Raw genomic sequence first — 24192 nt, 5'->3', positions numbered from 1 at the left:
ATCATTCAAAGCAGAACCTGGGCTTCCCTGACTGCGACCCCAATCACTTGGAGCCAAAGGGAGTTTAAAGTTTCCTTTGTGTACAGCAGAAGTCTCCTCTGTCTCTGGCAGAGCTCACCTGTCCTTGAAAAACCTGATCACTGGCTTCTGTTGCATTGTCAGAGCCCGTAATTTAATTCACATTGACTGTTGCTGACTATTACTACTTGCCTGGGTTTTAGAGGATCTTCCAATGTGTACCCCATAAAGACTTTCCTCCTCCATGTATTTTAGCATCATCCTTTTTCAAAGACAAGCAAATACCTCTCTTTGTCAGGTAGCCAATAGGAGCTTAACTTTCATATCGTCAGAAGGCTGCGGTTCTGTATTGGCGAAGATCAAAGATGTGCTGGTAGCTGGACAAAAATAGTGGTTGGGAGGGTAATTTTCAAAGGTTTTACCCATATATATATACACAAAGTAACATAACATGGTAACGACAGCAGAAAACGCCAAAGGGTCCAACCAATCTGCCTAGCAACCTTCTTATATAAGTAACTGCTGCTCCGTACAGGTTACCCCCAAGCCTTATGTTAAGGGTAGCAACTGTCAAACCCACAACAAAATTACTGCCGTCAACATTTTTACTAACGGGCCGATACAGTAAAGTCTGTAGGAGAGCGGGCGAATGCCCACTCGCCGGTGCGCGATGCAGTATTTAAATTAGGCCCGGCGGTAGATCCAGGCAAAAGGAGGGCTAGGGACACTAGCGCGTCCCTAGCGCCTCCTTTTTGACAGGAGCGGCGGCTGTCAGCGGGTTTGACAGCCAATGCTCAATTTTGCCGGCATCGGTTCTCGAGCCCGCTGACAGCCACGGGCTCGGAAACCGGATGCCGGCAAAATTGAGCGTCCGGTTTTCGGCCCGACAGCCGCGGGCCGAATTCAAATTTTTTTTTTTTTTTTTTACTTTTTTTACTCTTCGGGACCTCCGACTTAATATCGCCATGATATTAAGTCGGAGGGTGCACAGAAAAGCAGTTTTTACTGCTTTTCTGTGCACTTTCCCGGTGCCGGAAGAAATTAGCGCCGCCCTTTGGGTCGGTGCTAATTTCTGAAAGTAAAATGTGCGGCTTGGCTGCACATTTTACTTTCTGTATCCCGCGCGCATACCTAATAGGGCCATCAACATGCATTTGCATGTTGAGGGCGCTATTAGGTACCGCGGGTTGGACGCGCGTTTTCCTCCCCTTACTGAATAAGGGGTAAGGGAAAACGCGCGTCCAATAGCAGGCTAACAGTGCGCTCCGTCGGAGTGCACTGTACTGTATCGGCCTGCTATTAAGAAGCCTTCCTGATAATTCATCAATGTTGCTACTTGAACGTGTTTTGCTTTTGGACTTGGCCGTAGAAGCAGTTCTGCACTTTTCCCCTAATTTCTGCATATCAGTACCCTAGATCGTAAAAGTTAGGGCCCAGCGTTGGTTGTCGTCTGAATCCAAGTCCCCTTTCCCCCCCCCCCCTGCCTTTGTCTTAGCAGATAGCAATGCTGCAGTTGTGTCAAAATCATGTAAGCTAATTGGTTAAGGGTAGGAATCCCCATGCCTTCTGTTAGGGATAGCAGCTGCCGCTCCGTGCTGGTTACCTCCCATGCACCAATTTCTTCATTTCCAACTCTAGCTTTTAGGGATGCACAGTGTTTATCCCATGCCTTTTTGAATTTGTTTATTGCTTATGTCTTCATCACCTTTTCTGGAAGGGCATTCCAGGCATCCACCACCCTCCCCATGAAAAAATATTTCCTGATGTTGGTTCTAAGTTATCCCCCCTGAAGTTTCATATCGTGGCCCCTAGTTCTACTGTTTGCTTTCTTCCGGAAAAGATTCAAGGAACATTCATCATTAAAACCATTCAAGTATCCAGTGGCGGATTCCCGATGAAGACCGGCCGGGGGATTCGCTGCCCAGGCCGGCCCAGGAGACACCATGTGGTCTGCCGAGTGCGGCTCTGTCACGGCCTCGCTCGGCAGGCCACGTGACTAGCGCGACTGGCCCACCGGGGGATGCCCGATCCCCCGATAGGCCAATCCGCCCCTGCAAGTATCTGAAGGTCTGTATCATGTCTCCCCTGCACCTCCTCTCTTCCAGGTGTACATATTCAAATCTTTCACCTCTCCTCATAATCTTCCGATACTGACCCCACAGCATTTTGGTCACCCTTCTCTGGACCATTTTGGTCGCCTTTCTCTTGGCCGGCCTGTCTCTTTCCTTTTTCAGATACGGGCTCGTTATAAAATTGCCTGCCTGATATGCAGATAAAATGATGCTCGTATGTTCTATAGGTTTACCTGGACTGAGCGGAGATGTTCCCGGAGGCGGAGTTGGGAGAGAGTTTGCATCTGCATGCATACTTTTGGAATCTGAAAAGTATTCATGTCAAATTTCCCCAAAAGTTTCCACATTCATCGCAGTGGGGGTAACTGTGTGCAGGTAACATGCGTACGCTTGCTTTGAAAATGGGTGTAGTTTATGCACACTTTTGCTGATGTTTCTGTGTGGACCGTTACAGAAATCCCCGAAGGGGTTAGAATAATGTGCTAGGAATCAGAAGACCTAAGCTGAAATCCTGCTTTTCCCACAGACGTTCTTCAGGACCTTGGGACTCTCTGGGCAGAGGCTCATTGTAACAGATTTATGGGGCTAGGTATTTTGTTTTTCTTCCCTTCTTTCTGCTCGTGCACTGTCCTTAACAGCCCTGGTAATCTTCTGCAGGTGTAGCTTGGTGCTGTAGTGACCTTAAGTACCCCTCCAAACTGTTTCCCAGCTACCAGCACTGCTCATTCATTTTTAACTACCAGGATTAAGACTAGGAGCCCCCTTTGGCTTCCCCTCTTTACTTTGGGTGCTATTCGATATGTCCAAAGCAGGCTGAGATTGTCAGGGTGTAAGATCTAAAGAAGCATGGGACCTAAAGAAGTCTTTTTATCGGGTGCATTAACTAAAAGTGGCTTTATAGAAACGGAATATTATGCTAGGTAAGGACCCCCAGGACCTATCTAATTTGCCCAATTGCCCTTGTATTGCAATACCACAGACACCACGTGATCTCTGGCTTTCCCTCACTTCTTTGCAAAGGATCCTTTGTGCTTTTCCCATACTACAGGAACGTAACAAATATTGACTCTATTATGGATAACATTTTGCCATGAGTAGGAGTCAATGCTGATATCATAGGTTGGAGAGTCTTGAACTGATTAATGCACATTCCAGCGATACGGGTGTATGCCATATTTACTAAAACCAGTAAGAGATTGAAAGCTCAAACCCCATTATGTGAATCTGGTATGAAACAGTTGTCTGCCTTCTCTGGTAGATACAGTACCTTAGTGGTTACAACCTTAATGTCAGCGGTATGGCTGCATCAGGTTGCCAAGAAGACTGGAGTGTCCTGCACGGAGCAGCCATGGTTACAACTCTTAACAGCACTGGAATAACCCGCATGGAGTGGCAGTTACTGCCCTAAAACTAATGAAAAACTTGCAGGGCAGACTGGATGGACCATTTGGGTCTTTTTTTGCCAACATTTACTGTTTCTGTATAGACCCTTCATATCAGGAGAATGGTTGCTGGGGTAACCTATGTGAAGTGGCCATGGTTACAGCCTAGCATTGTTGATCATGCTTGGGACAGTTATAGAGATATCGGTGTACCTGCCGTGTGTGGGTGCAGATACATTTTCAATGGGAAACTGCACGAGGCGTTTCCCTGTTTCTCTTTGAAAAATGGATAGACAGAAAGCCTCTATTGACCTACAAGCTACCTGAGGAATCTGAAAACCTCCCTCATAGAGGGCAGTGGTGGGAATATGGTTGAGAAATTGAGTTAAGGACATGGAGAAGCTGCTGTTGGCTTAAGCATGGGAGCATATATGCTCATCTACTCAAAGGGATAGAAAACCAGAGAGGAAGATGACAAAGCCTGGAATGGCCCTACTAGCAGATGAGGTGGAGGCCAGTGCCATGACAAAATGTTAGCATGCTTGGAACAGATACATTGGTGGGAACAGGGTTGAGAGGTTGAATAAAAGACATTGGAGGGGAGGGCACGGCACAGAGGGAGGGCGAGATGGTTTAAGTAGAGGAGTTTATATGCTCATCTGTCCTAGCAGTAGAATATGACAACTAGGTAAGCTGAATAGGTCAATTGGTCTTTATCTCCTGCTGTTTGCTGAGTTGCTAGATAGTGCTGTTTAGGTGTGTGGACTTCTCCCATGAGTTTAGGCATGAAACATTTAGCAGGGATTTCTCACCACTTGTCAAACAAAACAGCAGAAGCCTGTGCTGCTCTTGCCTCGTTATTGTTTCAATGATTCTGGTCAAGGTGCAGGCAGAGGATGAGCTTTGACTGTTAATACCATGACCACCTGCTGTCGGAGGGGCTTCCCCCCTTTCTCTCCGTTCTGGAGATATAAGGACCTTCTGGGTGTTTTTTTTTTTGTCACCTTTATGCCAAAGCCCTGCTGCCTTGTGCTTTAAGCTCAGTGACCAGAAGGCATATGAAGATGTATTCAGACACCGCCGGGAGAACTGTCTGGCACAAACGGTACAATCTGTTTTGGATTTTATTTTTTTAGGATGCTTTTACTTTATTGCAGCTTCTCAATTACGTTTGAAAGCACCTTGACAACTTCACATGAGCAGTGTAAATTATATCCTTGTTTGTATGTACTTACAGTTGGAGTGGGAACGTGTAGCCCTGACCATTACCAGCTGTTTCTGTTTTAGACCTGCTCGCTGCAGTGTACACAAGGACGAAGTGCCTGATAAACAAAACCTCCATCTGCATTTCATTACTTCTATATATGTTTTTGTTTTACAAATACAAGAGCGTTCCTTGCCAGAAATATGAAAAAAAAAAAAATAAAATAAGCAACCTGAAAGCGGCAACTATGATACAAACATTACATGCTCTGGTTTGTTTATCAAAGCTTTCATCAGACTATTGGCTGTTATAGAAGGTTTGATTTGAAAATATGATTTAATTTCTCTTTAAACACCAATCTGTGAGATAATGTACTCTACTGTTTGAGTCTAGTCTTCCATCTGAAAGAACCGTATTCTTATAGGACGCCAGCTTCCTGCACACAGAATACGTTTTGGTGCAAGAGCACAGAAGAGTAGAGGGTTTTGTAGTGCTTCAAGTTGACATGCTCTGTTTGTTTTTCTCTGCGATGCCTTTAGTCGCCCTCCTCATTCAGCATTCACCAAAGAAGCATCCTTTATGGCCTATAGTCGTTCCCTGTTTCCAAATATACCTCTTTTTTTTTCCATATTGAAAAGCAAACCATGGGCTGTAGGTTCTTGGATTCTGGAAGGCGAATCTTACTGCGCCAGGACTGCTGCAACTGTAGCATTGTGGACAGGCCCCTCTTCATCCTTAAGAGCTCCCCGCTTTAGAAACCTGCTGGCTTCACGAGTGTCCAGTACAGCTGCACTGCCAAGATCTGATATAAATGTCGATGTGATGGAGTTGTAAAAAGGAGCCCATATCCTGCCATAAAGACAGATATCTGCGTCTTTAGTTCTCTTCTGGCAGGATTCCCCTTTACCTCAGGAGATTTGCAGTAAAACATTAGTATTGGCCTGCCTCCCTTACTAAATTCCATGTTATAATAACAAATGAAAGTGGAAGGGAATGCGCTTCTCTGTTTCTTGTGACGAGAATAGTTGATAAGGACTGCTCTTCTGCCCCCAACACCTCATGGTGCCTCAAGTCCCTTTAAAGAAAGTTTCACCCCCATCTTGTGCTGGTTGCTAAAACTGTTTAGGCAAGGACAGGTGGATGTGAAGGTGACGTGCTATCTTTGAGCAGGTGGCATTCTGTCACCGGCTGTCCTTGCTTTCTTGTGTGCTCTTTATGTTATATTTAAAGAATGCATTAAGGGGAGACCTTGCCTGTCCAGGTGCAAAACAGAAGAACAACGCACACACTGTTTTACTCCCAAAGAACATATCTGGAGGATCCGTGCTCTCACAAAAAAGAGAGGTATATTTTTCCAAACCTGTGTACAGTAATCCCCTAGAATGTTGTTGTGCTGCAGTTTCTAGGTGTGATCTTGGCTGCATGGAGGAAGTGGATCTGTTCAGAAGACTGTTTGAAAAAAATATTCTGAGGTAGTCTAGTATAAAAAAAGTTTTGCCTTTGCTTTGTTTGTTGAAAGAATGACAATTCTTGGCTCAGTTACCCAAAAGGAAAGAATTAAAAACAAATGTGGGAATCTGTCAAGAGTCTGGACCAATCTCGGAAGGACTGCTGTCGCAGTTTGTGCGGGAAAGCTGAAACGAATCGATGAATACAGTTAATGGCAATTGAAATCCTTTCCTTCTGCTGGTTTCCTGTCCTCCTGGATGGTAAGCAGACCATATAGCAGAATGGTGGCACTGAGTTTACGGGGAGTTTAGGCTGTCTGGTTTGAATCATTCCACTCTGCCACAGGAAGGTGAGGTTTCAGCTTCGTGACTGGAGCGTTTTGAGATGCGCCTCACCATCACGTCTGAAACATGTTTTCCATGTACTGGAGCTGGGAGCAGTTCTTGAGGGACCGTGCTCCAGCCAGCTCCGGGGCATGCCATTCCATGCAATGGGAGCCATCCGGTACAGGAGTGCTGCTGCCATTGGTTACAGGGTAGGAATACTGGGACATCCTCCATGTCATTCATAGCATAGGAGGGTTTTTTTAAAATAGATATTTGGTTGTAAGGAAGAGCATGCGTGATATGTTCCATTTCTAAGCTTGAGTTAAGTCACATGATTATTCTATTGATGCAAATTGTGCAAATTCAATGCCGGTGGAATGGACCAGGCCAACAACTGAAACCCTACATTTATTTGTGGTAAAAGGGAAAGCCTAGGCAGTGATAAAGCATGCCACCTCACGTGTTCTGTAGATACTGCCTCCGCAAGTAAAAGAGTGACCTGTGATGAACTTGTCCATTCATATCACCTGTGGTAGTGGAAAGGTCATGTGCTATGAACATCTGTCTACTAGGATTTTATCTACTATACCCACCCACCCCCTAACTCCCTCCACACATATGCCATCCAAAGGCCATTAGATGAGAAGCTTGTTCAAGCCAATGTCACCATTTTACACTATTCAGAAAAGAAGACCTAATGGGTAGCATGGAGAGACTAGAGTTCATTTTACTTCTGCTATCCCTAGGTTCTATGAGATAAGCACTCAGAAGACAGAATGACCTCCGTTCTATGAATAAATTTCCTGGTCTGCCTTGTCAATGTATGTTAGCCTGATCACTGGGGTACACATGACCTTAACACCCTCTTAGTCATTGTGAGAAAAGTGTCTGTAATGTGCATCCATATGGTGCTAGTTATGAATGGGCTACATCTGTTTGTGCTCAGAACATTAAGTCTTTGCAACATCTGGGGTTTCCTTTACACTTTTCATGCCAGCACTGAAATCTGACAGCTTCCTCTTCTGAACCAGGCAGTTATCACAGTGTTCACATTCTCTCTGCCCTTGCATTGACACTTGGTGTTGTGGAGGTGTGGAAAGAGTGGCCATGGAAGTGCACCACGTTCTGGATGCATAACCAGCAGTGCACCCACAGTGTACAGAATGTGCCTGAGAAAAGGCAGACAGCAGAAATGGAAATGTGTGTTTATTTTATTTATTTATTTTTAGACTTCTAATTCAGCCTTTCCCAGAGTTAGCCCAGGGCTCAGAATCTCCGTATTGGATTGTGAGCACTGAAAGTAATGGGGGACCACCCTGAGCCAGACACTGACGTAGTTCATGGGTTCATGGTGGGAGAGCTCAGGATAACTGGGCACTAGTGCTTACTTAAAATCCTGACGTCTGCTCTGATTTAATGCACAGTCTAAACACTGCCAGATGACTGAAGATGTGTAATATAACTTGCAGATCACCCTTACAGCCTGTAAAAATGCAGAGGTGGGTGGATAGACATTTTTAGGCGATATGAAAGTTGCTTCCCCTAGGGGTGGGGGAAATGTCTTTCTTTGGCCAGCAATAGACCTGTCATGGCTGTAATGGAAAAGAGGTTGTTGGATTGACATGGGACCTAACCAAATTAAATGTGGTATGAAGGACAGAGACCACCATGGAACCAAACGTGAGGCAAGAGACACAGTGAGTATATGTCAGTTGCAGATTGGAGACCTTGTAAAATCAGATGCTCCAAACTAATGTACATCAGTACCAGCACATAGCGAAATAGTCAGAAATTAAAACCCATGAGTGGAAAAAGGTAAAAAGCCTTCTGTTTCATATCTGGCATCATCTGATGTACACAGTGCATATTCATTTTGTAACTAAACATCATCTAATTCTCTCTGAAGGTAACTTATATCCTGCTGAAGTGATTTTGAAAGAATAGCCCATGGGTGTCTGTGTTTCTGTGCAGAAATTGTAAGACGCATCCTAAGAAGTCAGTACCCTCATGGCTTAACGTTAACTCTTTTACTGCAGTATTATTTTACAGAACAGCAACATCCCTGTGCGCGGAGGGGATAGGCATAGCTTAGAGCAGACTACATCATGTATTGTATTTATTATCTTCTAAGTGTACTAGCCACCCTAAATCTCAGTCCAGGCACCATATTAATGGGCATTTTTGTCCAGTGCTTCAAGATTTGGTAATAATTGACTTTTGCTTGGCCCCTTTCATCCAAAGCAAATTCCAGCATCAGCACTTCCTCTCCTCCTGCATGACTCTGTTGGTTGACTGGGCATAATAGCATTATTTCAATTAATGGTTTACCCACAAACTGTGCTAATCAACCACAATTTAACTTCTAGGAATTGACTTAACATCATTGGTATGATTCCGAATTTTCTGTTCTTCTCTTCTGAGTTCTTCATTTGTAATACAACTCTCTGTGTTTCTGTATCGCTTTTTCTGTTCTTCACGTTTCATTTGGTATGCAGCTCCATGCTTCTCTTGTTTTCTTCGGAGTTCTTCATTTACGCATGCAAGTCTATGTGCTTCCATGTTTTTGTGGTCTTCCTTTTTATATTTTTTGTTTGCTCTCCCATCTTTCCTTTCCCTGGCAGCTATATTTGAGCTAAGAGTTTCGTTTTTGTTGGTCTTTATCATGGCATTTTGAAATTCTTATTCCTTTTCTTCCTGCTAGACCAGTTCTTATGCATGGGGATATCTCCTCCCCTTAGCTTTCAGCGTCAGAGACCACACCTTTTCTATGACCTTACCCTGGGCTTAAGGGAGGTGTGGCCGTAGGCAATTTCTAGTAGTCTCTGTCACTGGCAACTTTGGACAAGCAAGGCCTGGTCGTATTAGCTCCCAGAGCCTAGGTTAGGCCCTGGCCTGGTTGAACCCTCCAACTCCTGGGGCAACATTCTCTCAGGACTCATTTTCCCAGTAGATCCTACCTCCCACGGGGACCTGGTAGATGATTCCTCTGAGGTTGATCCCACTATCTCTAGGGGTCTGTGGACTCCCTGGGGAAGGCATTCCCTAAATAATTGAACTAGTGGAACCAGAGGGGCAGCATGTGAATCCTCAGAGCCTCTTTTCCTTTCTTTCCTTTCTCTCTCCCCCCCCCCCCCACTCCTCTCTGATTCTCAATTACTCCTAGCTAATAAAGATTATGGGGGAAAAAAAGAGGAAAGGAAGATGTGTGAGCAGCTACCCGAGGTGGCTTCCCTGAGGCGGTGAGCAAAGCAGCAGGGAGAGGTGGGCAAAAAAAAAAAGGAGAGAATAGACCACAGCATTTTGTTATTCAGCTGCTCCTGGGACAGCTCTATTGTGATGCCACCAGTAGCAACTCAGGCACACAGCACATCCTGAGCCCAAAATCATGCTTAGAGTGGAGTTGTGTGGGTTGTGATGCAAAGTAGATCCCCAGCATCATGTGGTCTTTCTTCTCCATGTATGATGGAGGACCGGACACGGGCTTCCCAGAAGAAGAGGAGGTTCCTCATCCTTCACTGATTGATGCGGAGCAGACTAGGGATCCAGGGAGTGGCCAGGCTCAGCCAAAGCTAGAGAAAGGAAGCTCCCTATGTCCATGTGGTCATTCCTCCTTGACCCCCCCCCCCCCCCCGCCCCTCCCCAGAGGCATTGGCTGGGAGAAGTGTAGGATCAAAAGTCCCCATTATGGGAGGGTGTATAGCTCTGCAGATCTCCTATTCGGGCCCAGCAGTGGCCTGGCAGGGAGGATTCTCGCCAGAGTTGTGCTGCAAATGCGCCAAGCATTTTGTGCTGTACAAAAACCAGTGGTTCTTCCCTTCCTTAGGGCCCCAGGATTGAGTCACCCCTTAAAGGGACTGACTCTCAAGTGAGCAAGTTATACCCCTGAACCCTCTTCTTTGGTCCAGACACTTACAGGAGAACCCAGGGGGAGAGGTCCTGGTCAGGGGGTGATTCTGACCATAGCAACTCACTTGGATTCCCAGGAGGTAGGAGAATGCTCTTTTGAGGAGGAGGAATCCACAATAATCTGCTATTGAGGAAGGAGGAGCTTTCAGGCCCTATCACTACCATTCTAAGTGCCCTAAGGATGTCAGACTCCTGCCCAAAAGACCCAGCAGAGGGAGACACATCTTACAAGGAAGAAGAAGACCTCTGAAGGCATTCCCATTACACAACACCCTGAAACACATGGTGCTTACAGACTGGGAAACCTCACAAGCAGGGCTTAAAGGGAGCAGGCTTATGGGTAAACTATACCCCCTTGCCCATAGAAGAGAGAAACAACTGCCTTAGAATATTTAGGGTAGACATTTTAGTTTCAGCTGCAGCCTGCAAAACAACAATCCCAGTATAAGGAAGAATGGCATTTCAAGATCCACTACACAGGAAAATAGAGTCTTTCTTAAAGCAGAGCTTTTACAGGAATGTCTTGGCAATACAGGCCTCTATTTTTGGAGGTTATATAGCTCAAGTAGTTTAACACTGGATATAGCAACTCCCAGAGAGCTCAGAAACAGTATGCCTAGAATCCAGCATAGTATTCCTAGCAGATGCTATGTATGACCTGGTGAGAATGTTCTCCCAGATGCTAACCTCAGGGGTGGCATCCAGGAGACTGCTTTGGTTACGGAATTGGGCGGCAGATTCAGCATCCAAAAAGCATCTTTGCAAGCTCCTCTTTAAAGAGGGCTTACTTTTTGGAGAGGAACTGAATAAGCTAGTTAAGGATTTTGGGGAGTCTAAACCCCAGAGACTATCAGACAATAGACTCTGCTCTGGAACATGGCCCCAGGCTTCAATGCTTCTGAGAATTGCGCAGATAAAACCTATTAGGTGATCCCCTTTGCACACGGCATGGCATAAGTCACATCCTTTTCAAGGAGCCAGAAAGATGAAGGCTGAACCCCCTGCTCAAAATTGTTCAGAGTAGTTAAATCACAAGCAGATTGTGATAAATTGCAGGAAGACCTTGTGAGACTGGAAAATTGGGCATCCAAATGGCAGATGAAATTTAATGTGGATAAGTGCAAGGTGATGCATATAGGGAAAAATAACCCATGCTATAATTACACAATGTTGGGTTCCATATTAGGTGCTACAACCCAAGAAAGAGATCTAGGTGTCATAGTGGATAACACATTGAAATCGTTGGTTCAGTGTGCTGCGGCAGTCAAAAAAGCAAACAGAATGTTGGGAATTATTAGAAAGGGAATGGTGAATAAAACGGAAAATGTCATAATGCCTGTATATCGCTCCATGGTGAGACCACACCTTGAATACTGTGTACAATTCTGGTCACTGCATCTCAAAAAAGATATAATTGCGATGGAGAAGATACAGAGAAGGGCTACCAAAATGATAAGGGGAATGGAACAGCTCCCCTATGAGGAAAGACTAAAGAGGTTAGGACTTTTCAGCTTGGAGAAGAGACGGCTGAGGGGGGATATGATAGAGATGTTTAAAATCATGAGAGGTCTAGAATGGGTAGATGTGAATCGGTTATTTACTCTTTCAGATAATAGTAAGACTAGGGGGCACTCCATGAAGTTAGCATGTGGCACATTTAGAACTAATAGGAGAAAGTTCTTTTTTACTCAACGCACAATTAAACTCTGGAATTTGTTGCCAAAGGATGTGGTTAGTGCAGTTAGTATAGCTGTGTTTAAAAAAGGATTGGATAAGTTCTTGGAGGAGAAGTCCATTACCTGCTATTAAGTTCACTTAGGGGCGGATTTTCAGAGCCCTGCTCGCGTAAATCCGCCCAAAACCGGGCGGATTTACGCGAGCAGGGCCCTGCGCGCCGGTGAGCCTATTTTACATAGGCTCACCGGCGCGCGCAGAACCCCGGGACTCGCGTAAGTCCCGGGGTTTTCGGAGTGGGCGTGTCGGGAGGCGTGTCGGGGGCGGGGCCGGAGCGCGCGGCGTTGCGGGGGCGTGGCGGCAGCGTTTTGGGGGCGGGTACGGGGGCGTGGTTACGGCCCGGGGGCGTGGCCGCGCCCTCCGTACCCGCCCCCAGGTCGCGGCCCGGCGCGCAGGAGGCCCGCTGGCGCGCGGGGATTTACGCCTCCCGGAGGGAGGCGTAAATCCCCCGACAAAGGTAGGATGGGGGTTTAGACAGGGCCGGGCGGGTGGGTTAGGTAGGGGAAGGGAGGGGAAGGTGAGGGGAGGGCAAAGGAAAGTTTCCTTCTAGGCCGCTCCGATTTCGGAGCGGCCTAGGAGGGAACGGGGGTAGGCTGCGCGGCTCGGCGCGCGCAGGCTATACGAAATCGATAGCCTTGCGCGCGCCGATCCAGGATTTTAGCCGATACGCGCGACTACGCGCGTATCTACTAAAATCCAGCGTACTTTTGTTTGCGCCTGGAGCGCAAACAAAAGTAGGCTGTTCGCGCTCGTCTGAAAATCTACCCCTTAGAGAATAGCCACTGCCATTAGCAATGGTAACATGGAAAAGACTTAGTTCTTGGGTACTTGCCAGGTTCTTATGGCCTGGATTGGCCACTGTTGGAAACAGGATGCTGGGCTTGATGGACCCTTGGTCTGACCCAGTATGGCATTTCTTATGCTCAAGCAGAAAGCAGTTGCCCTACACAGTGGTATTAAGCGTGACCCTCTAGTGATGATATCAATGGGTAGCTGCCTGTTGAGGTCTTATGCAGAGTGGACCCAGATTACAATGGACCAATGGGTCCTGGAGATCGTAAGAAGAGGATATGCCCCGGAAAGCATGATGCCGGTCCCAAAGGCCTCCCTGATTTCTCCCATTCCTCACACTACAAGAGGGAAGCTGGAAAGGCTACTCTACTAAAACTGCAATAATCCCGGTCCCGCCTCATGCACAGGGGCAAGGCACCTATTCAATTTATTTTATGGTTCCAAAGGATGACTCCTTCCTTCCCATCCTAGATCTAAAAGGGGTCAACAAATGTCTTCATGTACCTCACTTCCAAATGGCGACCCTCCACTCAGGCCCCCAGCGAGCTATCAAAGGCCATTTTTCAAGATTTGGAGTGAGGGACCACCTGCCCCCCCAGACCACCAGGGAAATCTTGTTTGGGGATTGGGGGAGTGGGGCTGGAGTTTGGTGGGACACTAGACACCAGAGATTTTTTTATTTGGGGGATTGGGGTTGGGGGCTAACTACTGTGTAAGGGGCTTTTGACCTTTGAAGGGGGAGAAGGGAAAAGGCCATTGCTGCACATGTCATGTATTTATTTTTAATTTCGGAGGGGAGCTCAATAGGCAGTAGTGGGGGGTGGGGTGGGCAGGGGTCAGCAGTGACCCCCATGGAATTCTTTTTTTTTTACTTTTGAGGGGTGTGTGCATTGGGCACTTTGTCCCTTTAAATTTTCCAAGGGAACATTGAGGACCCACATTAGTGGCCCAATGCTCCATCAGTAAATTTATCTACACTTTCCTGAAAAGCAATAAAAATAACTGGGCTGACTTTTTTCTAAGTCAGCTGCTTATTTTATTAGCATTGGATGGCCTATGCATAAGCTGCTTTGCATGCATTTGGCAATTTTATGCATGCAAAGCAGCTTATTTCCATAAGGGATGGAATTCTTTGGTTATATCATGTGATAGTGCCGCAATATGGCAATATAGCATGATAGCAGCATTTAATGCGTGTTACAAGCTGTTTAATTTTCGATATCATCATATCGCGGCTTAGTAAATCTAGATTTATGTTTGATGCATATTCAATAAATATCTGGCTGGTATTTTTAAAGTTTTTTAATTTTGTAGTTTTTAATTTAGGTTTTAGAGTGCCCTTCTATTTATTGTTTATTTAAGAACATAAGAACATCGGATAAACCATACTGGGTCAGACTAAAGGTCCATCAAGCCCAGTATCCTGTTTCCAACAGTGGCCAATCCAAGACACAAGTACCTGGCAAGTACCCAAACATTAAATAAATCTCAAGCTACTATTGCTTATTAATTAATAGCAGTTTATGGATTTTTCCTCTAGGAATTTATCCAAACCTTTTTTAAACCCAGTTACACTAACTGCTGTAACCACCCCCTTAACTATGCGTTGAGTGAAAAAGAATTTTCTTCAATTTGTTTTAAATGAGCTACTTGCTAACTTCATATGTACACTTTATTGTTTTCCTTGAAAGACTGCGCCTGCACAGGAGGAGGTATTCTGCATCAGTGATAGCAACCATGCTAAAGGTACATAAGACCTCTACATCACTAGCCTATATTAGGATTTGGTGAATTTTCGAAGCATTCTGCCATGACCACAGAATTTCCCCTGAAGGCTGGATGTCTCGCAAATCTTAGACTTTTTGCCAAGAGTTCTGCGCAAAGATTTAGTTCTTAATTTTCTGAAAGTGCAGTTAGCATCCATATCCTGTATAGGCATCCAGGTGGCAACACACCCAGATGTAGTGCATTTTCTAATGAGGATAAAGCATATTTGGCCCACCTTCAGGCCAATAATCCCTCAATGGGACCTCATTTTGGCCTAAGGGCCTTAGTGAAGGATTTATCATTAAAGACTGCCTTTTTAGTAGTGATCTGCTCCACCGGATGTATCTCAGAACTATAAGCTGTCTCATGTAGAGACCATTTATTGTTTTTTTTCTCAAGACTCAGTTACCTTTTGACCAATACCATCCTTTTTGTCCAAGACTGTGTCCCCATTTCACTTAAATCAGTTGGTGTCCCTCCCAGCTTTCAGGAGCAACAAGGATTGAGGGAAACCTAATAGCCTACATCTTCTAGACGTACACTGTATATTCCTGAGGTACCTAAAGTTGACAAATCCTTTTAGGAAAACTTAGGAATCCTTACATTCCTTCACAAAGTATTACAGAATGGTTGTGCAAGCCAAGACAGATGCCACATTCGGGGCAGGGATCCTTAACGCATCATTGTCTTCTCTCCTCCCTGCTTAGGTGCAGCTTTGGCAACTACCATGCATAAAGGACTGGTCTAGCAGGAAGAAAAGGAATGTGAAATTTGTTGTTGCCTGATAATTTAATTTCCTTGAGACCTGCTAGACCAGTCCAGACCAAGGCTCAGGCATCGGGACCCAGTCTCCAGAACGGGCCTGGGACCAGGTATCAGGACCAGGCTAGGATGTGGTGTCAGATTCAGTAAGTGTATGGGGGGTGGGGTTTGGAAAATTTCTCGGGCCTCGGGCCTGAGGTCTCAGCCGAGACCTCAGCCCTGGTAACAGGCCAAGGCCTAGGCAGAGACCCCGGCTTTGTGCTTGGGTGTAGGCTGGAGGCCCTGCTTTGGGTCTTGGCCTATTCCCTAAACGAGACCCTGGCTTCAAGGCTAGGTCTCCGCCCAACCAGCAACTTTTTTTTTTTTTTTATTGGTTTTCAAAATGAAATGAAATTTCAACAAAATTTTGTCAGATTTTAACTTGTTCCATTTTAAAAACTGTCCCGAAACGAAATAGGAAATGTCTCATTTCTTATTTTGTTTCTCCTATAAGTTCATTCCTACTATAGGACAGTGTTTTCCAAGCAGTGTGTCTTCAGACCTGATCAGGTGTGCCACAGAAAATTCACCACTGCCAGATGCGCAGATCTAGGCCAGCACCTGGGCTCTGCTCTCTGCACTTTGCATAAACAAGACACACCAGTAGTGGCTTTTAAACATGTAGGAGCTTCTTTCTGAGATCACTTGTAATCATGCATGCCTCTTCTTCCTAGCTGCAATATGAACCCTGGAGTGTGGTAATTAATGGACATCATGCAGGGCATAGATAGCTGTGCCCCATTTCATTTGTCACACACATTGCACATAGCGCCTCTTCATCTTCCTCTTCCTGAGCCTCATCCTTTGAGTCCTTCCAGCCTCTCTCTTTTCCCCAGGCTGAGTGAGACAGGGAGAGCATGCACTGAGTACTGGATGTGACTCAGTCTGAGTGTTGGGAGCAGCAGCCATGATAACTAATCAAGCCTGCTGCCTGCACCACATAACTTCTTGCTTATCCTGCACTTGTATGTAGAGGGAGCTGGTCCATCGAGATGGTTTCATGTGTGACTCCACCCCTTTTTCCATTTGAAGGCCTAACAAGTTAATCAACTTTTTGGGCCTTATTAACAACTTAAAAAAAAAAGAAAAGAAATAATGAATCTTCTGGAAAGGTATCCATCTTTTTGCACATGCCATATTCACTGTTTTATTATTTTCAATCTTAAAATAATCAACTAGAAATTTTGCATTACAAATTGCAGAAAGATGTGTTTAACTTTGTATAAAAAACCCTCCTTTAGATAGAAATTCATATAGTATTTAACTAATCAAAATAGGCAGTACTAGCAAAACAATGCCTTCCTTGTCTTATATTTGATCACAGGCTTTATTATATACAGCAGTGGTTCTTAACCTTTTCTCGACCGGGACACTCCTGACAGATGGTTCTCACATGCGTGACACACTGAACATGTGACCGACATGGGACTATATGTAAACATACACTCTGCATCCTCGACCCCCAACAATGGGTCAGAACAGAACTAGGTCATTACCTGTTCAACTCACCATACAAAAAAGATATTCTGGTTCTGGTGACATCTCAGTAAAAGCAAAACAAACTCCCTTTACTACCAGGCACAACAGCCTTCCTTATGAAAAGACAGTAATTTACCACCAATGCATATCCTATTGAGAAAACACAACAAATAAGACTGATACAAATGCCTACATGCTAGAAAAATACCTTACCTTGGTCACACACCCAGAACTGACCTTCACCAAGTACAGAAAAACTACAAATTATAAATATGGAGACAGAAACTGGAATGGAAACCCAAAAAAGCCACTCTGCATGCAGTGCGAACTTGGAGAAATGGAAAGAGAAATATAGCACCTAACACAGTCTCAGGATCTGCAATAATGCACACAAACCAACCCGCACAAAATTACACCTGCATTATGGCATGCACTCCAACAGTAACAACCCTATCTAAGAAATACAGCTATTAAACCAGGCCCTAAACACTAATACACTTCCTATTAGAAAACAGAATAAGCCGAGCTGCTATAGAACCCCACGCAGAAATAATTGTAAAACTATACTAATAAATGTTACAAAACAGCTGATGAACAGAATAACATCCAACAATTAAAAACTCATAAAAATTATTAAAAAATTGTCCAAATACCAATTAAATATTTCAAAACAGACAGATTACATAATACCCAATAATTAAAATGGCAGTCAATCAAGAAAAATAAACTTAAAAAGACACCTTTACTTACCATCTCCAGAAACTCTCCTACTCCTTTCTCTTGCAGGCCAAAAGCACACACCAGAAGCAGCAGCAGCTGCTGAAGTTCTATCCTCATGATCTTCTTCTTAGGGCCCACAACCAGTCACTCACTCACCCCAAATTAGACACCATGACCAGTCTTGGTCTCTCACGGACACACCAGTCATCTTCCTGACCAGTCTCTCTCTCAATCACACACAAATGCTCTCGCACCCAATCTCACCAGCCCTCACCCAGGCACCCCTTCGCACCCACTCACACCAGCCCTCACCCATGCATCCCTTCACACCCACACACACACCAGCTTCACCCAGGCACCCCTTCACACCCACACACACCAGCCCCTACCCAGGCTCTCATTCACACCCACACTTAGGCTCTCATTCACACCCAGGCTCCCATTTTCACATTCATGCACCGGGCCTCACCGCCAAACCTTTTCTTCCTTCACTGCAGGGATGGAGTCCAGTTCTGCCACGACTTTACTCCAGCAGGACTTCTTTTTCGCCACCACGGGGATGGGCTCCCGTGGCGGCCTTGCTTGGCCAGGGTCAGGCTTCCTCCTCACTGCCACGGGGATGAGCTCCCGTGGCGGCCTTGCTTCGACACTGCTTCCAACCCCCCATCCCCGGCCTATGCTATGTCCCTTCTTCCTGCCTCACCGGCCAATCAGAAGCTTCCTCCCTTCTTCCTACTGCCATTGGCAGGTAGAAGGGAGGAGGCTTCTGATTGGCCTGCGCCGGGGCAGGAAGAATGGAGGAGGCTTGCCATTGGCCCGCAGGGGCAGGGAATGGGGAAGCACAACCGGGGCAGTGGGACACTGGGAGCCGCGACACACCTGCCAGTGCTTGGCGACATACTGGTGTGTCACGACACACCAGTTGAGAATCGCTGATATATAGCATAAGTGGAAAATTTTTTCAAATACTTTTTGTGCAAATAAAATGAGACATCGAAAGGCCTTCAGTCAACTTATCAAGGAGGAGTCAACTGAAGATGTTTACTTGGAAACAGACTCCCATAGCATAAAGTGAACAGACCCCATAACCTAATTTCCTTCTTGTGGAGTGCTGTCTCTAAAGCTAACAGAATTCAGGCTGAGCTTACACCAACTTATTTCTTTTTCTGCATTCTCTTTCTGAAGAGTAATTGGTCTTTCTCTTTGACATTTACACTGCCTCCAACCGACACATACTCCTCACCTTCCAGGCTTGCCAGCACCTTCCTTCTCCTCATGATTGGCTGATCGGCTGTCCCACAGAGCTCCTCCCGGGGTCTCCTGCTTTCCATTGGCTGACTGGTTGCTCCTCTGATCTCCTCCTAGGCTCTCCTGCTTCCGATTGGCTGACTGATTGCCCTTCTGATTTCCTCCTAGGCTCTCCTGCTCCTGATTGACTGGCTGGCCACCCCTCAGATTTCCCTGAAGATTCTGGTACTGTCTCCACAGGGGCTCAGTTCAATCTGTTCACCACCTTTCAGGCCTGTTATTTGAATTTTGCAGCTTGGTTTCCCAGGCAACCGGCTTTCGGGCTGCACTGTGTTCCCTCTGGTTCCAAGGGACGTTTATGGTGAATGAGACCAGGTCACTCTGTTGCCCTGGAAACACATGCCCCCTTATGCTCTCTTACTTGTGTGCCTGCAGGTCGCCCCTCCAAATTACAGCTATAATTGGCTTAATGTATATAAGAACAGACTATCAATAAGAGAGTTGTACAACAACGAGGAAGACAACTTTCATCAAGACTTCTTAGTTATTTATTTATTCTGCATCTCCAAATATTTGCCCAAGATGGATTACAAATTAAAACATTCATAAATTAAAACAAGCATATCACAAGTATAAAACAGTAACTATATTAACTTCTTGCAGGGTAAATATGTCAGGCAGTGTTTCTTCTCTCTGGCTGTCTGTCAGGGTAGAGCTGAAGTCTCCTGAAGAGCAGGTGCACCTCGCCTCACTCTGCAAGCTTCCTCTCCTCCCTGCTTCACTGAGCAGCAGCACGGGACAGGAAATACCAGGTCAGGAGGCACTCAAGTATCATGGGTCGCCCGCTACAATATCCGTGGTAGTGAAGCTCCTGCTGGGGCCTGTGTGAAGGAGAGGATCCTGACCAAATGCCCATTGTGCAGGTCTTTGCCCTGAAGCTGATATGAGAGTGGACTCTGGTCCCCTCGCTGCTTGGAGTCTAGAGTCACCCAGTTAGGGCACTGCTATACTTTGAAACATTCTACAGTTATGAGTACATCAGCCGCTACTAGTGCTCAGTAATGCTAGATATGTGTTTTACCAGAATGACTTAAATCTGGGCTTAAATTTAACATATATTCGTGTTGGATTGCTTCTCCTACCCCTGTCAGCTGTCATTTGACCTGTGATCTGGGTTGGTCAAGGGTCCCGTTCTCTGGTGGCAGAAGAGGGAGAATGCGGTCACTTTATATATACTAAATATCGGAAACCAGGAGTTACCGAGACATCCAACTTTATGTACAGAAATCTTATGAAAATCTCTTTCTCTGTCTGTTTTTCCCTGCAGTACGATGATTTGTAGTTGGTATTTTCTGTAATCTTGAAGGTTCTTCACATCTTTTTTTTTTTTTTATCAAAACCCATGCCCTTCTCTGCTTGTAGACTCTAGGCCAGGAGTGGAGAAACTCCAGTCCTCAAGGGTCATAAACTGTAGCAGGAAGTAGTGGTTCTGCGCTGGTAGGTTTGCAGTCTTGTCAGGTAGAGGCTGAGAAGTGTTATGTAGCTTTAGCTGGTCCTGCCGCTTCTGTCCTGTTGGTTCACTCTTTTACCTTAGCTGGAAAGAAATAGCCAGCCTTCTTCCATCCAGTAACATTCCCAAGTTGTCCTCTTTTGGGAAAGTGGATACATTTCTAGCTTTAATTCGTGTAAGTGAATCATGCAGTCTCTGCTAATGGACCTCATCCAAGACAAGCACGTAATAAAATGAAGCTCCCGAGAAAGGAACCTTGTAAGCCTAGAGGATAGATTTTCTGTGTACCTGGATGCTGCTCCGTCCTGGCTGATTTTGTTCCTCATGCTGTATTCAGGGGAGAATGCACTTCTGTTCAGTTCTCCTTCTCCCCCATCAACATTTCCACTCCTTCTCCCTAGCCCCGCTTCCCCCCCCCCCCCCAATCCCTCACTTCCCGCCTTCCACCCCCACACTGGATCTGAATGTAACCTGCCCTCAGAATGGGAAACCTGAGCTTACCTGCAGCTGGCCGCCCAGCAGTTCCAATAATCCAGCCTTTGCACAATGCCAGCGAAAAATCTGCAGGAGTGGAGCTGGTGCAGGAGGCAGGCTGCCGAGAATTACTACTAAAGCTTTGCAACTTAATGTTGGTTTTCTAAATGTTTCAGGCTCTTTGGATACGTGTGCCGGTGCATTATTCAGCATCCGATCATGCTGGTAACATTAATATGCATTAATCTGGGAGGGACCGGATCTCTTTCCTCTGAAGTGGTAGCCTTGATCTGGGTAACCATGCCTGGGGCAAAGGGTTCAGGTTGCATTTCTAATGGCAGTTACTGACTTGAGAAGTACCTGAATTATGATGGGCTTGTTTTCCTCTTCTCTCTCGCAGTTTTTATGCTTGAAGAACATTCGGACGTTCTTGAAAGTCTGTCACGACAAGTTTGGATTAAGGAACAGCGATCTCTTCGATCCCTTTGATCTCTTTGACGTGAGGGATTTCGGAAAGGTAAGGGGTGGCCTCTTGTTATTTATTTATTTATTTTTTTGCTTGCCTTCAGAAATGCTCGAGGCTTTCTGCTGTAGGAGGAATGATGCCACTTCGGCCCAGATTACAAAATAAGGGCCTAGAGAAGTATTGTACAGAAGAGCAAGAGATGATTGGCCTTTCAGGGACCTGCCAGCATTGTTCACCCTTTCAGAATCTGCTTTTCCTGGCTTCCAGTTGGCTTTGTTCATTTACTGTTCTCTGCAGCTTGTTGAGATACTGATCCTGTATTGTGTGAAAACTGTCTTTTTTTTTTTTTGGAGGGTGGGCAGGAGAAACAGTCATATGAAACATATTTATGGCTTCATTTATCTTGAGAACATTGTCTGAAGCCAGGGCTTCAGTTAACCTTAATTTGGTAGATATTTATATATATATATATATATATATATATATACTTTTTACAACTGCCAAAATGTTTCAGAAAAAATTCCCAACAGACCAGAAGCTGGGGGCGAATGTTTCAAGTTGAGATCTTTATCCCTGTTTTGAGCTGGAAGGAGTGTAGAGCAGTGCACCCAGTTCACATGCCTGAAAGCAGAAATGACAGGGCCGGAGCAGCAGTGCATGAAGACAGAATATATTTACCAGCTTACTTTTCTGAATCTCATCCGTTTGGGTAGGTAGGTGTGAGACAGTTTGTCCTTTGCATTCTTTGGTGGTTGTTTGTTCTTGGTAGAGTGCCAGCAGTGTACACAGTGCTGTACACAAGAAAGGAAAATGAGTCAGTCCCACAATCTAGGAGGCTTTTAAGGGACACAAATTGCAAACTGGAATGAAGGAGCCCGGTTCCTATCTCACAGACTTTATAGCCTAGGAGAAGTGAGATGACAGTGACCAAGGTACAATGCAATCAGCTGATTGCCTTGTTTGGTTGGTTTTTAACATGTATTTTTACAGGAGGAACAAGCAAAGTAAATTCTGAAACAGAGGTCCTTCATCCTAGGGCAAAAGCAAAATCACGGGGACAGGAAAACAGCTACAGCATCTGACTGTAATCCACTTCAAAGTGGCAGAAGTGTGGAATATAAATCAAATAAAAGTTGGAGTTTTCCTGATGTTGCTAAGGCAACTCAGACTAAGAGGATGCAATTTTTCATGTTAAGACGTGGTGTTATTAGTTTAGTCGCTTTATTCTGACTTGATTTTCCTTGTAACTGTGTTGCTGTATTTAAAGGGGTAAAATATGTTTTCTGTGTCCCCTCTCATCTGACTCTCTTTCTTAATGGGAAACGGTCTGGGTCGTCTCCTCCCTCTCTTATGGACCCTGGGGTCTCATCCTCTCCAGTATTCAAGGCTGCTGTATAGGGTGCAGAGGCTACCTCCCAGCTGATGGCATTTCTTTACCACTGATATTTGGTTTCCTTGATGTTTATTTTTGAGTCCCCCTTGATTGTGGACTGACAAGACATGAGAGATTAATGTTATTTCTCCCCCCCCCCCCCCGGTTCAGATGTTTATTTCCCTGCATCTTGTTCTCAACAAATGTTATTGTTTGGATATAAAATCAGAAATGCAATAAATTAAAAGTTAAAAATATATGAGGTCAATATTCACTAGGTCGTTTAGTGGACAACGTATCCGGCTAAAGGTTAGCCGGGTAACCTGTCCAAGATATTTATATACAAGGACATTTTCAAAGACCCAATGCGCGCAAATACCGGGGTTTACATGCGTGGCCAGGCCTTGTGCGTGTCGCGCGCATTTTATAAGGGGCCCGGCCAGGCGCGTAAAACCCCGGCATGCGCACAAGTGCCGGGCCTCTCCAAGGGGGCTGGCTGGGGAGCAGCCATTCGACGCTGTCCCGGGGAAGCGCATGTCGGCAGAGGAGCAGAAGTAATAAAATACATTTTGGGAAAGTTAGGTTAGGTTAGGTTTAGGGGGGGTGGGGAGGAGAGGGGAAGAGGGAGGAAGTTTAGGTAGGGGGTAGGGAACCGGGGGAGGCCTGATTACATCGCCGCGTGCATTTATCGAAAATTTGCCCTCCCCTGCGTGCCCTGCCTGCACATACAAGCGCGGACTTTAAAATCTGGCGCATGTGTGCGTGGCCATCGGATTTTATAACCTGCGCGCGCCGGCGCGGGCAGGTTGTAAAATGGGAACGTCCATGTGTGCGCACCGAGAACCGCGCACACGGACGACCACGCCCTTCTTTGAAAAATCGATCCCATAATGCATATAGAAACATGACGGCAGAAGAAGCCCGTGTGGCCCACCCAGTCTGCCCATCCTTCCCATGAATTTATCATTATAATTCTTGTCGCTTCTTTCCAGTTACCCTGTATTTATCCCCATGCTTTCTTGAATTCAGATACTGTTTTTGTCTCCACCACCTCCACTGGGAGGCCCTTAATGCACCCACCAACTTCTCTGGAAAGAAATATTTGCTAAGATTTCTCCTGAGTCTACCCCCCTCATTCCAGTGAATACCCCCGATTGACGTCATCCAGTTAACCATAGCCGAATGTATTTATATATAACCGGACACCCATTGTAGTAACCTAGCAACAGCAGAAGGGCCGGGCCTGGATCGCTCTGGGCTGAAGAAATGCTACAGATTTAGGTACCGGGGGAGGGGAGGAAGTGAAAGGGTTGGGGTGGGTGGAAAGGGGGAATCTGGAAAAAAAGATATTTTATTAAAAACAAACAAACATGGGAACTGGGTGCGGGGGGTGCAGGAGGAGCGATTTACTGCCAAAGACTCGGGGCACTAATATATATTTTTTAAACATAGGGTTGGGGCAGGGGCCGGCA

At 45.6% G+C, this 24192-nt stretch overlaps 1 protein-coding gene across 3 annotated transcripts in view; it reads left to right on the top strand.

The window, feature by feature from the left end:
- VAV2 (vav guanine nucleotide exchange factor 2) overlaps window positions 1-24192 on the top strand; it is a 332307-nt gene that overhangs the window by 39320 nt on the left and 268795 nt on the right. For all 3 annotated transcript variants that reach the window (XM_029614922.1, XM_029614921.1, XM_029614920.1), the window contains exon 2: window positions 21283-21399. In XM_029614922.1, coding sequence (XP_029470782.1) covers window positions 21283-21399 — 117 coding nt within the window. The remainder of the gene's footprint in view (window positions 1-21282; window positions 21400-24192) is intronic.

Source organism: Rhinatrema bivittatum, chromosome 8 (genome assembly GCF_901001135.1).
Source record: "Rhinatrema bivittatum chromosome 8, aRhiBiv1.1, whole genome shotgun sequence".
Taxonomy (NCBI): Eukaryota; Metazoa; Chordata; class Amphibia; order Gymnophiona; family Rhinatrematidae; genus Rhinatrema; species Rhinatrema bivittatum.
Note: the sequence above shows the minus strand (reverse complement) of the source record. Positions and strands in the feature narration are given on the sequence as shown.